Source organism: Schistocerca cancellata, chromosome 5 (genome assembly GCF_023864275.1).
Source record: "Schistocerca cancellata isolate TAMUIC-IGC-003103 chromosome 5, iqSchCanc2.1, whole genome shotgun sequence".
Classification (NCBI taxonomy): domain Eukaryota; kingdom Metazoa; phylum Arthropoda; class Insecta; order Orthoptera; family Acrididae; genus Schistocerca; species Schistocerca cancellata.
This window is the reverse complement of record NC_064630.1, coordinates 352491801-352510019: the sequence shown is the minus strand read 5'-3', so window position 1 is coordinate 352510019 and position 18219 is coordinate 352491801. Positions and strand designations below refer to the sequence as shown.

General features: G+C 43.9%; 1 protein-coding gene across 1 annotated transcript in view; it reads right to left on the bottom strand.

Moving 5' to 3' along the window:
* LOC126188056 (kalirin) overlaps nucleotides 1–18219 on the bottom strand; it is a 2181516-nt gene that overhangs the window by 417466 nt on the left and 1745831 nt on the right. Inside the window, exon 34 of the mRNA XM_049929493.1 lies at nucleotides 3504–3759. Within this exon, the coding sequence (XP_049785450.1) occupies nucleotides 3504–3759 (256 nt within the window). The remainder of the gene's footprint in view (nucleotides 1–3503; nucleotides 3760–18219) is intronic.

The window sequence follows — 18219 nt, the reverse complement described above, 5'->3', positions numbered from 1 at the left end:
TTAACTCATTTTTGCCACTGTCATGTAAAAAAATCTAAACATTTGAGAAATGGTTATTGTTAATTACAGTTCTACTTGTTAAAACACTACTGCTGTGTAACTGTACTTGTGTTTTTCTACTTGTTAAAAAATTACTGCTGTGTAACTCTACTTGTGTTATCACAAATAAAAAGTACTACCTCAGTATTAACGGCATTGAAACAAAAACGTCCTTAGTGGCCCTTAGTAGTAGTCACTTGCCTGGTACGGCATGTAGAATGTTAATAATATTATTTCATTATTTTTTGCAGCGATTGGGGGAGATCAGCATTTTTCAGTGGTATCAGAATACCTTCTTAATTTTTTGCGTACAAATAAATTACGCGCGGGAAGAGATACAGTATTTTTTGATTCTAATGACAAATGTGAGGTTTTAATCTAATAATGTTTGCCATTTTCACTCTTGAATTTAGTTTAAAGACACCTGCGCCGAGAAAGTGATCTGGAAGCGGATAGCGCAGACACAAAAAGTAAAAATAAAATAGTGAGTGTCACACAAAGACCATTATGACTGATTAGACATTCTTTCGTTTCGAATCCAGTTGGACAACTTCGACTTAAAAATATCGTAGAAGGAAATGGAAAGAAGATTGGGATTTTACGGCCTGTCCACAACTTTGTTATTAGAGACAGAGCACAAGCTCAGAACGCAAGATCAGCTGTGCCCTTTCAAAGGAACAATCCAGGAACTCGTCTTTAGAGGTTTGGGGAAATGAGGGAAAAGTTAAGTGTGGATTGACGGACGGGGATTTAAACCACTGATTTTTCTCCACTGTACGGTGGCTCGCGGAGTAACGATATAGAAGCAGATATATATGAAGGCGTAGGAAGGGCGGGGCGGCAGCTGAAGGGAGGGAGGCAAAGCGGGAACGAACGTGAGGCGAGACACCTGGAGCAGAGGGCTCGGCGTGGGCGGAACCAAGCGCGTGCCGCATGCGTCATCCCAGGCGGTGCCGGACAGCGGCTGTGGCAAGTGTTTGGGGTAAACACGGCGCTGAGCTAGGCTGGCAGTCTCTTCCTGTCCTGCCCCACGCCACACCCACCACGCCGCATGACGCATCCACTCCTTGCCTCTTTTTCCACAACACACCTCAGCAATACTTCCCGGAATCCGTGCCAATACATCAACCCACCGACGCGTCTGACGCACTACGAGGCTCTACGCTGTTACGCAGAGCGAGCTACCCGATGACCCGTGTTCCCAATTGGCGTTTACTGCAGACCCGGACAGATGATATCCAGCTACATTTCTGCCGTACGTCACATACTCGAAGAGTGTAAAGCAAGTGCGGAATGTTTGCCGCCACGCTAGTTCTGAGGGGTATTACAACGGTGGCTCTTTCACACTCCAATTAGGCCTTCTGTCGATAGACACCCACGCTAGCCTAATAATAGTCTGCTATCGCGTCACGTACAAAACAACGTTAGTCACTGCTTGGCAAACTGACGGCTTCGCTCTCCGAGAATTCTGAATCGGCAGATGTGAATGGCTTTTCCTGCCCGAGAATATTCGAGAGAGAAACAGTATACGATTTCAGTGCACGAAAGGACGCATGGGTATATTAATGACGCAAGAAATTAACTCCCTATGGAGCCAAACAACCATTGCAGTTTGGCAGTCAGTAACACATAGAAATGTCTTGACTATAACTCTTTCTATTTCATTGTCTAAAGGTAGCTCTAATTTTGTTTGGAGATCATCTGCAGACAACATGCATCTCTGCTGGTTAGCACAGTCAGTCCCCATGCCACTTGGACCTACAGCTACGTGCTACGTTGCAGCATTTCTCTTGAGTACCTGAGAAGACCAGGGCAGGCTGCTAGTTCTGTCGAGCGAAACAGTAGAGTTCTGTAGCTCGCTAGTCGCGACGGTTAGATACAACGGAATTAAGATGGGAACTTGAAATTACGACCGCATCCGAACCACTTCTCTACGCCACGGTTAAGGTAATCTTGGACGTCCTATTCCCACATCCCGTCACTAGGCAGAATCTGTGTCACACCATCATTTCACATGGTTGGTATCTACGTTCCGGGTTTTCTTTTGTTATTGTTCCTTACTGAGCGAACCAGTCCCATAACCAACGTTTTCAGTTTTTCTCTGTGGCAACAGCACTTCTACCACTCACTACCTCCTAATTTATTAAATGTTTAAGTCTCATTTTAAATGTGTCTGTAGGATCGCTATGGAAGCATTTATCCGTTTGCGTCCGTAGTCGCCCCCTATTTAAGTAAGTTGTGCTGTCATGTCTTGTCCTTAACTCTCTATTGCACTGTGTTGCCGAAGGCTCACTCGTGTACCCTTGATGAGTGCACGATCCAATGTTTACGCCTCGCTTAGGCCGCGCGGAGTGGCCGCGCGATTTGAGGCGCCATGTCACGGATTGCGCGGCCTCTCCCGCCGGAGGTCTGAATCCTCCCTCGGGCATGGGTGTGTGTGTTGCGCTTAGCTGAATTTAGTCTAAGTAGTGCGTAAGTCTAGCGACCGACGACCTCAGCAGTTTGCTCCCTTAGAAATTCACACACATTTGAACATTTGAGCCTCGCGTGGGCCCGTCAACACCAACATTGGACTGTTTATGATTGGAAATATGTTGCCCGGTCGGATGAGTTTCGTTTCAAATTGCATCGAGTGGATGGACATGTACGGGTATGGAGACAACCTCTTGAATCCATGGACTCTGCATGTTAGCAGGGGACTGTTCAAGGTGGTGGAGGCCCTGTAATGGTATGGGGCGTGTGCAGTTGGAGTGATATGGGACCCCTGATGCGTCTAGATACGACTCTAACAGGTGACACGGCCGTATGCATCCTGTCTGATCGCCTGTATCCATTCATGCCCATTGTACATTCCGACGGACTTGGAAAATTCCAGCAGGACGATGCGACACTCCACACGTCCAGAATTGCTACTACAGAGTGGCTCCAGGAGCACTCTTCTGAGTTTAAACACTTCCGCTGGCCATCAAACTCCCACGACGTGAACATTATTGAGCATATCTGGGATGCCTTGCAACGTGATGTTCAGAAGACATCTCTACCCCCTCGTACTCTTGCGGATTTAAGGACAGTCCTGCAGGATTCATGGTGTCAAGTTCCTCCAGCAGTACTTCAGACGTTAATCGAGTCCATGCCATGTCGTGTTGCGGCACTTCTGCGTGATCGCTGGGGCCCTGCACGATATTAGGCAGGTGTACCAGTTTCTTTGGCTCTTCAGAGTATTTTTGGTTACCTAAAAAAAGTCATGCGATAGAGAGTTAATTTTAATCGTGTTTCGCCGCCATTACTGTAGTCAAGCTTGAGGCCAAGACGAACTAAGCACACCGCCTCGCAGCGGTCTGGACAGCGAGCTGGGACGGTCGCTTTAAGCCATACAGTAAATGCCCCGCTTCCGCTCGTTGACGACGTGGTTTGCAAACAAATTCAGCGCGATGGGCGAGACATAGAGCTGTACGGGTACTCACCAGAGTCGTGGTCTGGGGCGGGCTTGCGCTGCGGAGACGTCGTCTTGGCGGCGGCGGGCGGTTGCTTGAGCACGGCGAGCGGCACCAGGCCCTCGGGCGGCGAGTCGACGCCCGCGCTCGGCATCCGCACCAGGCACCAGTCGGCGCCCGCCGCCTCCACCACCTCCACCTGCTGCCCCTTGGTCACGCTCAGCTCGTGGCTGCCCGCCGCGGCCACGTGGTCCGCCACCACCCACGTCATCTCCACGCCGCCCGCCTGCAACACGTGCAAACACGTGTGTGTGACCGACCGAATACACTGACGCTACTGGTACTACACTACTGGCCATTAAAATTGCTACACCAAGAAGAAATGCAGATGATAAAATGGTTCCAATGGCTCTGAGCACTATGTGACTTAACTTCTGAGGTCATCAGTCCCCTAGTACTTAGAACTACTTAAACCTAACCAACCTAAGGACATCACACACATCCATGCCCGAGGCAGCATTCGAACCTGCGACCGTAGCGGTAGCGCGGTTCAAGACTGTAGCGCCTAGAACCGCTCGGCCACTGCGGCCGGCACAGATGATAAACGGGTATTTATTGGACAAATATATTATACCAGAATTGACATGTGATAACGTTTTCACGCAATTTGGGTGCATAGATCCTGAGAAATCAGTACCCAGAACAACCACCTCTGGTCGTTATCACGGCCTTGATACGCCTGGGCATTGAGTCAAAACAGAGCTTGGATAGAGTGTACAGGTACAGCTTCCCGCCCATACAGTTTCAACAAAATACCACAGTTCATCAAGAGTAGTGACTGGCGTATTCTGACGAGCCTGTTGCTTGGCCACCATTGACCAGACGTCTTCAGTTGGTGAGAGATCTGGAGAATGAGCTGGCCAGGGCAGCAGTCGAACATTTTCTGTATCCAGAAAGGCCCGTACAGGGCCTGCAACATGCGGTCGTGCATTATCCTGCTGAAATGTAGAGTTTCGCAGGGATCAAATGAAGGGTAGAGCCACGGGTCGCAACACATCTGAAATGTAACGTCCACTGTTCCAAGTGCGGTCAATGCGAACAAGAGGTGACCGAGACGTATAACCAATGGCACCCCATACCAACACGCCGGGTGATACACCAGTATGGCGATGAAGAATACACGCTTCCAATGTGCGTTCACCGCGATGTCGCCAAACACGGATGCAATCATCATGATGCTGTAAACAGAACCTGGATTCATCCGAAAAAATGATGTTTTGCCATTCGTGCACCCAGGTTCTTCGTTGAGTACACCATCGCAGGCGCTCCTGTCTGTGATGCAGCGTCAAGGGTAACCGCAGCCATGGTCTCCGAGCTGATAGTCCATGCTGCTGCAAACGTCGTCGACCTGTTCGTGCAGATGGTTGTTGTCTTGCAAACGTCCCCATCTGTTGACTCAGGGATCGAGACGTGGCTGCACGATCCGTTACAGCCGTACGGATAAGATGCCTGTCATCTCGACTGCTAGTGACACGAGGCCGTTGGGATCCAGCACGGCGTTCCGTATTACCCTCCTGAACCCACCGATTCCATATTCTGCTAACAGTCATTGGATCTCGACCAACGCGAGCAGCAATGTCGCGCTACGATAAACCGCAATCGCGATAGGCTACAATCGGACCTTTATCAAAGTCGGAAACGTGATGGTACGCATTTCTCCTCCTTACACGAGGCATCACAACAACGTTTCACCGGGCAACGCCGCTCAACTGCTGTTTGTGTATGAGAAATCGGTTGGAAACTTTTCTCGTGTCAGCTCGTTGTAGGTGTCGCCACAGGCGCCAGTCTTGTGTGAATGCTCTGAAAAACTAATGATTTGCATATCACGGCATCTTCTTCCTGTCGGTTAAATTTCGCGTCTGTAGCACGTCATCTTCGTGGTGTAGCAATTTTAATGGCGAGTAGTGTATTATTCATCTGTAGAGGACGTGTTCTACGTATGCTGCTGCACTTTCCGTGGTGTCACAGATTAAACATAAAAAACTATTTTATATCTACTGACAGTTATCTACTTTAAGCTTGGTCTGTTGCATGATCATGCAAGACTGATGGCAAGACTGACATAAATGGCGCAGCTACACTATTAAAACTTTTGCACAGTTTTTCACGCAGTCGTTCCGAAACCGTCATTTAGCAAGAACTGGTAATGACAACGTTTGTACTATGTACTCTTAAACGGAAGAAGAAAACAAGGTCTACACGTCGTTCACTGTGGCCCTGCGATTCATTACTGAAGAGAAAGACATTCTGCCACGTGAATCATCTCCGAGAACTACAAGCAGAAACCAGGAGGTTGGCGAGATTACTTATGTATCGACAAAGAAACGCTCTGTAAACTGTTAAAGCTTGTAATCTCGGATATTAAAAAAGAAGACAGTGTCATGAACGCGGCTATCAGTCCTCACGAGAGACACAATCAAACGTTCATGTTTTTGGCGACTGGCAGAAGCTACAAGGACCTTGAATTTGAGAAAAAATTTTATGGAGAGATTTGATTCTGCATAATTTTTGGTATCATTAAATTAACAAAGTATTTAGAAATTCCCGTTAAGCTTGAGGATTTTTCTATATTGTTTATATTACTATCTGAGTTAGTGATACACTGAACTAGACCACTAAGTTGTGGATAACCCATTTTGCTACTGGGGAACTTTCCCTACTAAGTGTAGGGGAAACTCTGTTGCATTACACTCTGTTCTCCGGAAGCACTAGCACTGTTAATGTTCCCACTCCAGCTTAAAAAGTAAGATTATTAATTAGCTTTCACGCAAATACTTGTTGCTACCCTATAAGGTCACGTAATTTATGCTCTATATATTTCCCATAACCATCAAATTCATCCTTAGAATCAAAGGCTTTATATGTTTGACCCCGATCTTTTCGCATATTGGTCTTCGACACTCGAGGAGGGGAGTATATCAAATACCACAAAAAAGGTTAATAAATTTCTTCCGCTGCAGCTCCAAATCGCTCTCTGTTTGCGGTAAATGGTTTCTAATGAGCTTATCTTTTTGGTGACCAACTCTTTTGTTGATTTAGGCTCCATTTTCTCCAATTATTAACCAAACCAGTGTGTGCCTGGTTTTTCTTGTCTCAGTTGCTGCAAACCTCTGATTTTACTTGCCACAGACAAGGAAAGCTCTGGTACAGCTGTATGAAGCTCGTGAAAAATTCGTGTGTCCAGTGCCGTAAGTATGCCATTGTCTTTCGCCATTGAACACACTAAAATAACAGTTGGAACCTCTAGCGTGACCGTGAGAAGACTGGCAGTGAAGCTAAGTTTCAACAGTAAGATTGACGTGCGTCTACATGCACAGACTTGCAGATTTCTCGACAGTCATGCATGTAAACGACGTTACGGCGTATCAGTCTTCTGTGGCTTTGTGAAACTTGATTCAGTTCATGAAAGGCTGTCAAACTTCTGTGTGACAAATCTGGCATGATCACGCCAGACTGTCGATAAAACGTTACGTTTAGACCAGCAGATCAGAAACGAAGCGAGTAAGAGTGCCCTGTTGAGGGATGCCTACATTAGAAATCAGTTCCAGATATGCATGCATGACGAGTCTGAGAATTGTAGCACTGCGGTCGCTTCCTGCTCGTCCATTAGTTCCTTCTTACTAAAGCGTGCAGCACTTTAAAGCCGTGACGCAACATGGAACTTGAGTGCACGATCTCAATGTTGTAGTGGAGCACTGAAAAGGCGAGAATGACCGATTCTTGGGATCAGTAGGCGTCTAATGATGTTGTGTTTGGTGAGGCAAGGGGGAGTGCACGATCTGAATTAAGTGATGCTGTTCATATAATTGCAAATGTGTTCCAGGCGAGGAAGAACTAAGCCTGGAAAAAGTACGATGACACTTCACATGGAAATCACACAACTTTGTCAAAAGCAAACAAAATAGTTGTTATATAATGCATTTTCTGTTAGCCTTCGTATATGGTGTAGAGATGTTATAATTAAATTTTCTCTACTTGTGCCAGTGCAGACGGAAAACTATTTACTGTTGTTTGGCCAGCTTTATAAGAATGATGTTGAGACTATACGCTGCACGATTTGCGTTGTTAGTAGTGTTACCATCATGATTGCTTGTTAGGCGGCGGTACTGGTCCATTTGTTTCTTTTTTGGGGGTGGGGTGGGGGGTGGAGGAATCTCGGACCTCGAGGACCAAAGGCATGCAGAGTTACTCTCACAAGTTGCTGCTGCTTCGCCAATACGTGATCCCTGCTCTACGTGAGAGAGGGGTTTAGGACTCAATTGTTCTGATGCACGATGGAGTTCTACCTTACACTGATCGAAAAGTCACTCGGCTACTCTGTAACACATTTGGAGAATAGCGAATCATTGGCCAATCGTTCCAAACTGCGTGGCGTCCAAGGTCACTAGATTTGTACCCGTGTGATTTCCGGCTGTAAGGCTACCTGAAGGACAGTGTTCATCAATGGGCCACTAATACACTTTGGAGGGTGAAGATGACCACAGCGAAGGCGGCAGTCAACATCGCACCTGAGACGTTTCGGGCAGTGGTAGAGCAATCTCTAGCGCAATTCCAGGCTATCGTAGATGCACGTTTATAACACGTAACGTGAACATGTGTAGTAAGCTTTCTTTAAAAAAACTGGCTATATGTGCGAATACTGATTATGTTGTTTCCCAAAACTTTCTCCTCATGTAACGTATACTTTAGATATCGTGTTCGACTGCTGAGCAATACTGACTGTTGGTTGCCCATGTGCTGCACATGTGAACAATATTGTGAAACAAAACTTTAAACTCAATGAAATACAGAATTTTAATAATGAAAATGCATCTGATTAAATACGTAAAGAAACTGTGTGTTCAATGAAAACTACATAACTGAAACTCAGTACCGAAGTACATATAAACGTTACGTGATATGTAGTCCAATGTTTGACTTGGAATAACCACAAAAAGAAATACTTGCTCTACTAAAAACATTTAAAAAATAGCTATATGAAATTACCAACACTGTTCACCGAAAATTAATCTGTTTGCTTAGCACAACACTTGCTAATTCTGATTACGTACTGTTCCCTCACAAGAATGCAAGGTGAGATCTGCCCTGAAATAAATGTGGCATATCTCTTGCTCAGCACTCTGTTTTGTCTCTCATGTACTGGCGTTTTCGAAAGCAAATACAAATCAGCAGATGCAACATATAAAGAAAAATTACCTACTATAATTCTTTTTTTTTCGCTTTTCAAAAACAATCAGTTGCTACTTGTGGCGTAAGGTGAAATGCACACACAACAAAATATTCAAAACTTTACTAAGAATGATGGAGGTGAGTTTTACACTAAAGAAAATCGTTCTTGAAAAATGAAACTCTGATTATTGAGAAAAAGGACTGAACAACATAAGGAGACTCTAACAATTGCGAAATTCTCCCACTGTCAAAATTACCGACATCTCAACCGAATGCGTAATTTGTGACATAATGAAACAAAAACATCAAATTAACACCAATCACAAAAATTATTACTAATCTGACGGACAACGATTTCCTTCAGTTAATAGTTCTGACAAATAAACACCTGATTCTTGCGCATGCATGGTTTACCTTCAAAATTCCTCGAAAAATATTCTCCATTACTACAAAGAATGAAACGGCTTTATAAACAAATGTTCATGTCCATAATAAAGTATTCCACATAGTTTCTCTCACATTCACAAATCACAGATTTCATTCTCTGAAAAACTCAACGGCTCGCTACTGTGACTCAAATAAGAAATGCCCCATCGCAGCACAACTGACTTACTAGCAAGTATACCACAGATAAAACTAAGCAGAGTCACGGATCTTATTCACTATTCGTGCAGTGCGCTCATTCATCTTTGTCCCAGTACATTAAAGGTGAATTATTTACAACAGCAGAAAACGTATGAAAACGTTACACACGGTACCGGTACGCAATTAACGAATGGTACCATCTCCTGTGCAAATGAAAATGTGTTTCTTTCAAAGTTTCTTCGCTACTCTGTGTGTGTGTGTGTGTGTGTGTGTGTGTGTGTGTGTGTGTGTGTGTGTGTGTGTGTGTGTATGTACGTACTTAGAAAGGAGAAACAAAAAATATTCAGTGCCATTTCATGGTAAATAATAATCGTCATGCCAAACAGCTGCGTATGTAGCGGCGATGCCGTGAGTCCTCGGTTATAGTTGCTAACACTTGTACTCGCTGTCGTTTCTACGCTGGTAGAATCCACTTGTACCCGACAACAGTCTCATGAGAGTATACAGAACTCATTTCGTATCTCTAATCTACTTACGCGTCTATTACCACAGGCATGGAACAGGTAGTAGGCCGTGTCCACGCAGGAGGCTCCGAAGCAGCATTTGTCTGACGGAATGCAGCGAAACCAGGGAAAATTTGTATCAGAATAGCCGGATGGTGAATGGAGAGTCTATCACACCGAATACAAGGTCAGTCTGTCGTAAAGAGCGAAACGTCATTTGTTTAGTCCCTGCCGTACAATACTGCTTTTTTTATAAAATATTTCAAAGAATGATTTTTTATAAAGCAAAAAGCTAATCCTACACTGTTCATTCATTTGACAACAGAGGAATTAGTTCATTTCTTTAAAATTTACTGCCAAGCGAAATAAATTAGCAACAATTTCCCTGGACGTGACTCTTCTGCCCAGGTAATGAGTCACATCGTCTGCGAGTTGGTGAAGTCTTTGCCATTCCGTCGCCATCGATCCAAGTGCGTCTCGCTATTACCAACCTCACACATTACGTAGAATCTGGTTAACTATTCTGAGACGAAAAGAGAGATGCGAAAGAGGTTATGAAGCTATACTTTTTAGACAAACAGAATACACAACAGAGGCTATTTACTGAATAAAATCCGGTAGAAAAACGGCAATACATTGTACAGCCTCTAAATGGTAGCGATAGCATTTTTTACTGAGAACAACAGGCGCATGCACCAACCAATTTCTATCTCCTAAATCGCGACTGCAGGGCACGTCGGCAGTCGTGACCACACAGTAATTGGCGCCGTCCGGCTCCTACGACCAGGAGCCCGCTATCTGTAAGCCGAACATCTAATTAGCTGCGGAGCTCGTGCGGCGCGAAACCCGACCGCGAAAGAAAACCGCTCCCGCTGCGACGCGAGTGTCAACAAATTAAACGGCGGCTGCGCGGGGCTTTTACGACCTGCCGGCCACCCTTAAGCGCCAGTGTTAACTCATTTGCGCGCCAGATAACCATCGACCCCTGGCCGGCCGGCAGTAACGCGCTTAACGCTGATCCCCACGTCGTTTTCAATAGTTGCCGCCTGCGATACGCGGCAATGACGGGCGACTGTAAAAATTAACCGGCAGATTCAATCCCTGAGCGCAGAGAGAGAGAGAGATTCATTTCGCATCCAGCTACAGCACTGAAATTAAGTGTTCTTAGGGGCACATGTGCATTTACGAGATGAGGCTATACAATAACGGGACTATTGTGGTAAAACACTTTATTTAAAAAATACATGTATTTAGTTATCGCCACACTCAATATATTCCCCTCCTCTATCCTTACAACACTCCATACCAATTTTCTACTGATGTGAACAGTGCTGGAAGTCTTCATCTGACTCCTTGATGACGCGTGCCGCTCTTACTTTCACTTCACCGCACTGAAATCTCGTTCCCGTTAATGTAGATTTGACCTTGGGAAATAAATAAAAGTCATATTGTGCTAGGTCAGGCAAATAAAGAGGGCGGTCTTAACAGTGGGATCTTTCCTTCGCTAGAACCTCCTTAACAGACAATTCATTACGAACAGGTGCCTTGTCAAGATGCAGAACCTGCGAGTTGTTCTTCGACAATTCGGGTCGGTTTTTTCTTGTTTTTTCACGGACTTAACTAAGAACCTCAAGGCAATAAGTTTGAATAATAGTTTGAACTTCATGAACCCATTAAAGACACACAATTTCACGAGTGTCGTAAAAACCATCATCATCACTTAGAATTTTATTTGCTCATTTCAGCTTTTTCGCTCTTGGTGAAGTTGAGCCCTTCCATTGCATTGACTGGCGCTTAGTTTTCGCATCTTAACTGAAAACCCAAGACTCGCCACATGTTATTCGTCTCTCCGAAAAATTAGGGTCATTTTCAACGGTATTCAAAGTGTAAGTACAAACATTTTCAAGATTTTGTATTTGTTTGACTGTGAGAATTTTCGGCCTCATTTTCGCATACATTTTTCTCACTTTAAATTGATTACGTGAAACTTGCCTTAGGCATTCCTTCTCAATTCCGACAGTTTTAACAATCGATCCAATACCCAGCCGACAGTCAAATCGAATCAGATCAGCCGCGCGGACTGGCCGCGCCGTTTGTGGCGCCATGCCGATTCCGCCGGAGGTTCGAGTCCTCCCTCGGGCATGGGTATGTGTGATGTTCTTAGTATAAGTCAGTTTAAGTAGGGTGTAAGTCTAGGGACCGATGACCTCAGCAGTTTGGTCCCTTAGGAATTCACACACATTTGAACATTTTTTAATGACATCACCTACTTTTTCAGTATGTTCATCCATTTTTGATGCTGAAGGGCTTCTCGAACGTGAGGGCCGTGAGTCACCTTCACTGTCTTCTCGGCAACTTTAGAAACGCATACGCGGTGAACAGTCTTCGCTATACACTTCTTTTTAGTAAAAAGACAGGTTTCAATGGCAATTTTTCAAGTTTAATGTGAAACTCGAAGACAATTCGTTGCTCTGTTATTACACTTAGCATTTTTCAGGTAAAACAAAATAACAGCTCTTACACAAACAAAGCCCATGGCTGCACTGACTTGTCTACAGGCACCAGAGATGCCGTATTCGACAGAAAAAGTCTTCATGCTTCACAACTGTTGGTCGTTCATCTTTGTCGCTTGCGTACTTATTTTGTGACATCAGTCCCGTTATTTTATAGCTAGACCTCGTACACCTACACCCCGCAACGCCCCCCTATGGTGTGTAGCGGAGGGTACTTTGTGTACCTCTCACTTTCCTCACCCACATATTTGCCTGGGTACGTATCCCGCTCACATCCAATTCATTTTAATTACAAATATCCTTCCCTATCGTCCCTAATCTGTCCCATGGCCGCTTTATTTTTTCTTCTAATAATTTCCATCTTGCATCTCTAAATTTTTCACCGAGAAATTCTCGGTTTTAGAAAGTTTTCCGCATTAAAAGTTGTCCTCTGCTATCGCGAGCCCAGCTTTGAAAACAGAAACTAGTAGTCACACCACCTTGAGCAACACAGCGACTGTTTTGGAAAGGATTTTGTAATTATTATACGTTTCCACCTCAGGTCAGAAAATGGAGTCACTATCGCTGCAGACGTCTTAACTAGCAGTGATCAGCATATGACTTTTACATGTTACATAGACGTTTTACATACAACATTAGGAACTGCCTGTTCCATCTACAGAAAGTTATGTCCATAGTTTCGTTGACCTATGTATCTCATTCATTTCGGGTTTTCTCATCCTACTGAGATGTTGTTCCCACCTCTCTCTGATTGCTGTTTTTTCGTCATTAATAGCATCTGAATTCAATTCATTCTGAACGTTTTCATTTCTTATTAAATCTCTTCTTTTGCAACCCTTCACTCTCTCGAGAATCTCATTTCTGCTGTTTTCTACCTACGACGGAAAATTTTGGAAATTTGTGGTAAGGTCTTATGGGACCCAACTGCTGAGGCCGTCGGTTCCTAAGCTTAAACACTACTTAACCTAACTTAAACTAACTGACGCTAATGACGACACACACACACACACACACACACACACACACGCACACCCATGACCTACGACGACAGAACTGTTTTAAAACATAGCAATTGCTAATCATTTGAGTGGCAGAGGCTTATATATACACAAAATCAGGTCTTCTAACGTATAATTCACGAACTTCAGTTAATGTAAAGCAAGGGACGTTGCTTATAATCACCGCCGCTATAGGCATGATCCATGATAAACACCTTATACTTACTTTTGTTGGGCACGTAAAATCTGTTTCACAATCATTTCATGGCCGGAAACATTAGGAGGGACTTATACACGTCAGTTCCGACCTGTTTTCCTAGTTCTCAATTCAGTATTCCAATCTCTATTTTGGTCTGAATTAGTTTTCAATCCGCTGAATGTGTAGCTCTAGGTTTGATATGAACTGAAAGAAAGAAGCTATCAGTTGATCAAACTTTTCTTCATTAATGTTGTGGATGACATAAAAAAAGAACTGATGGATTTGGTTATGTCGATGTGAAACGAATCAAAAATAATTCAATTTTCCACGCACTGCAAATGAAATCATACCGTATGAAGTTACGCGCCACAGCTTCAAATAACAAGACATATTGTGCACGTTGTCACAGCGCCGTAAAATGCTTTCATTTGCGTTTGAATGAGTTCGAATAGTTTAAAAGGATTGATACAAGTGAGGTTGGAAATTTCGCTGTCCACAATTTTGCTACCGCGCCTAATCGATCCGCTTAAAATACTGGAAAGTTAATGAATAAAAGCGACGAAAACAGCTGTACTCGCGTTCTGTCTGTGTGTATACGCTGTATGATCAATTTGTACCACAGGACAATTAAAGCGACTACGGCGTGCGTTGCGTTTTTGTATCAGTATGTACGGTGTTTATCTGTCGTATAGGATGAAAACCCTCAGGACCTGAAAGGAAGGAAGGTTACAGTTTTGCGTCCTGCCGACTTCAAGGCTAAAGCAAACAATCCGGCACTGGTATGAAGATATTTGCCGAAACTATGTAAGGTCTACACAAGAAATACCATGAGACCACCTTGTAAATCACTGTGTCGCCTAGATTTGTTTATCTCTTGATAATTATAATGTCGAAAAGCTGTTTGCAGCCCAGCAAACGATGTGGATCAGAGGTAAGACACTGATTTCGTATTCATTACGACTTGGAGAGAGTGGGTGATGGTTTGATGTGATATTCCTTTCCCGGACATCTAGATTTAGGTTTCCCTGGCTCAGTTATGATAAGCGCTGGGATAGTTCCTCCGGAAACGAAACCCGGTTTCTTCCCTAATCCGAGGTTGTGACTCGCCTCTAATGACCTCGTCGTCGACACAGCGTTAAAACGTGAACTTCCTTCATCCCTTCCTTCCTTTCTTCTCTTCCCACTACGTTTTAACAATCGCGGAAGTTCAGTAGTTCAGACTGTCACTGACGGAACGAGTCCTTACATTTGTTCCCTACATATGCTTCATATATCTCTGTTTTCACACTTATACCTGCACAGGGCGCCCAGAAACAGTACAAAAAGCTTGTAAGGTTGTTGAAGTATAGTTTGTGCTGAGAAATAATTGTTGAGAAACAAATTCGATACGTTGCGTCCTTTTCAATTTAATTAGCAATGAAGTTAACCAATAACGTCGTTGTTGTGCATGCAAATTCAAGCAGCCTACCAGATAATATTTTTGATAGCGCAAGAAATTTCTCGTCCGTTATCTCGTATTCGATCCTTACACCGTCCCATGTCCAAATTCTGTTAAGAAAGCAAACAAATGACAATACCAATACTTCGCGCGCAAAGACCCGATTGGCTAACTTAATCGGTAACGGCACAATGTATCAAATGTTTTTCTTGACAGTTATTTCTCAGTTACCTCTCAGCATAAACTACCCTACAACGCCTTTTCAAGCTTTCCAGACTGTTTCTGACCATATAAACCACTTATAAGTACATCGAACCAATATTACCCACCTGTTTTCCTATTCCAATCGCGCAGCGAGCGGGGGAAAATGAGTGTCTACATGCCTCTGTGCGTACCCTAATCTCACTTATGTTCCTCTCATAATCCCCACGCCGAAAACACGGTGCTGGTAGCATTACAATCGCACCGTCTTCTTCGGATGAATGTTCACTAAATTTATGTAACAGGGTTTGGCGAGAAGTACCAAGCGGTTATAATGAAAGTGCGGCTACTCACATAGGTCCAGCGAGAACTTCAGTTATCGTATGGCAGCGAAATTTCGTAGATATTGTAATGCATTAGTGCGGAACCGGTTTACGCAGGGAAAAAAATTAGGTCCAATTTTAGCCACCAGGCGCAAATTTAGCGCTTGTGCTTACAAGAAAGAGGTATAGAAATGTTTCCATACGTAATGGATTAGGAATGGGACGTCAGCGGATAATGTTGATTTTATCATTAATCGCCGCTTACACAATTTGTCAAATATGAGCACCAGAGACGTCAACGCCAAATTTTCGCATGGTGGCTAAAATTGGAACTAACTTTTCTCCAGCATAAATCGGTTCCGCATTAACGAATTAGTATATCTACCAAATTTCGCTGTTATACGATAATTACAGCCCACACGGACCTCCTTAAGTAGTAGCACTTTAATTATAACCACCTAATACGACCGTAAGTCAATTATTATCCGCAATTTAATTATATTTTTGCTTACTTTGGTAGTACTGTCGCTTTACGTTGATGACGCATGCTTTATTTATTTGTTGTTATATCTTTGCAATTTTCAACCTGCTAGGTTAGTTTCGTTATCGCTGCCGTGCTGTTAATCTACATCTACATCTACGTGATTACTCTCCTATTCACAACAAAGTGCCTGGCAGAGGGTTCAATGAACCACCTTCAAGCTGACTCTCTATCGTTCCACTCTCGAACGGCGCGCGAAGAAAACGAGTGCTTAAATTTTTCTGTACGAGCCCTGATATCTCTTATTTTATCGCGATGATCATATCTCCCTATGTAGGTGGGTGCCAACAGAATGTTGTCGCAATCGGAGGAGAAATCTGGTGATCGAAATTTCATGAGAAGATGACGATCCCGTCGCAACGAAAAAGCCTTTTGTTTTAATGATTGCTACTCCAATTCACGTATCATGTCTGTGGCACTATCTCCCCTACTTCGCGATAGTACAAAACAAGCTGCCCTTCTTTGTAGCCGGCCGGAGTGGCCTTGCGGTTCTAGGCGCTACAGTCTGGAGCCGAGCGACCGCTACGGTCGCAGGTTCGAATCCTGCCTCGGGCATGGATGTGTGTGATGTCCTTAGGTTAATTAGGTTTAATTAGTTCTAAGTTCTAGGCGACTGATGACCTCAGAAGTTAAGTCGCATAGTGCTCAGAGCCATTTGAACCATATGAACCTTCTTTGTACTTTTTCGATGTCATCCGTCAGTTCCATCTGATGCAGATCCCACACCGCACAGCAATACTCCAGTATAGGGCGGACAAGCGTGGTGTACGCAGTCTCTTTAGTAGACCTGTTGCACCTTCTAAGTGTTCTGCCAATGAATCGCAGTCTTTGGTTGGCTCTACTCACAACATTGTCTATGTGATCGTTCCAATTTAGGATATTCGTAATTGTAATTCCTAAGTAGTTAGTTGAATTTACAGCCTTCAGATTTGGGTGACTTATCGCATAATTGAAATTTAGCGGATTTCTGTTAGTACTCACTCGAATAACTTCACACTTTTCTTTATTCAGGGTCAATTGCCACTTTTCGCATCATACAGATATCTTATCTACATCTTTTTGCAATTCGTTTTGGTCATCTGGTGACTCTACAAGACAGTAAATGACAGCATCATCTGCAAACAATCTAAGACGGCTACTGAGATTGTCTCCCAGGAAAAATAGAGGGCCTATAACAGTTCCTTGGGGAACGCCGGATATTATTTCTGTTTTACTCGATGACTTTCCGTCTATTACTACGAACTGTGACCTTTCTGACAGGAAATCACGAATCCAGTCGTACAACTGAGGCGATATTCAACAGGAAAGCAGTTTGGTTAGAAGACGCTTGTGAAGAATCACGGCTGCTCCGCCTTTTTGCACCAAAGAAGAGCAACGTTCAGTGATTCGTTTTTTGTGGTCGGAAGGTGTATCAGGGGCCGAAATTCATCTAAGATTTTCGGTACAGTACGGGAACATTGTTTTGCCACAACGGAGAGTCTACGAATGGATTGAAAAATTCCGAAATGGTTGCACAAGTGTTACGCACGATGAAGGAGCCGGACGACCGTTTTCCGCCACAAATAAAGAAACCATTGAGCGTTTACGTGAAATGATTCTCTTAGACAGATGATTGATTATTGACGAAGTGGCACATCGTCTGCAAATTAGTCATGATTCTACCTACGAAATCATCCACAACAGAGTTGGCTTTCATAAAGTTTCTGCAAGATGGGCCCCAAAACAACTCACATAGTTGCATAAACAAACGAGCTTGGACATCTGCAAAAAACATTTGGATTGCTATGTTAACGTAGGGGACAACTTTTTAGACACGATCATTACTGGTGACGGAACATGGATCCATTATTACGAGCCGGAGAGTAAACGGCAGAGTACGGAATGGAAACATCCAAATTTGCTATGCAAGAAAATGTTTAAAACCCAACAGTCCCCAGAAAAACTGACGCACAAGGTCCAGTACTGGAACATTACGGGGAAAGGGGCACAACAATAAACTGTGTACGTTAAAGTGAGATGATTACTGCCAGGCTAAAGCCTGCAATTTGAAGCAAACGCCAAGGATTGCTGTCAAAAGGTGTTCTGTTGCACGACAATATGCCCGTCCGCAGACTGCTGCCCACACTGCTGAAAAGTCCAGAAACTTACAAATTTGAAGTACTGGATCATCCTCCATATAGTCTCAATCTTACCCCTTCTATCATTTGTTTGGTCCA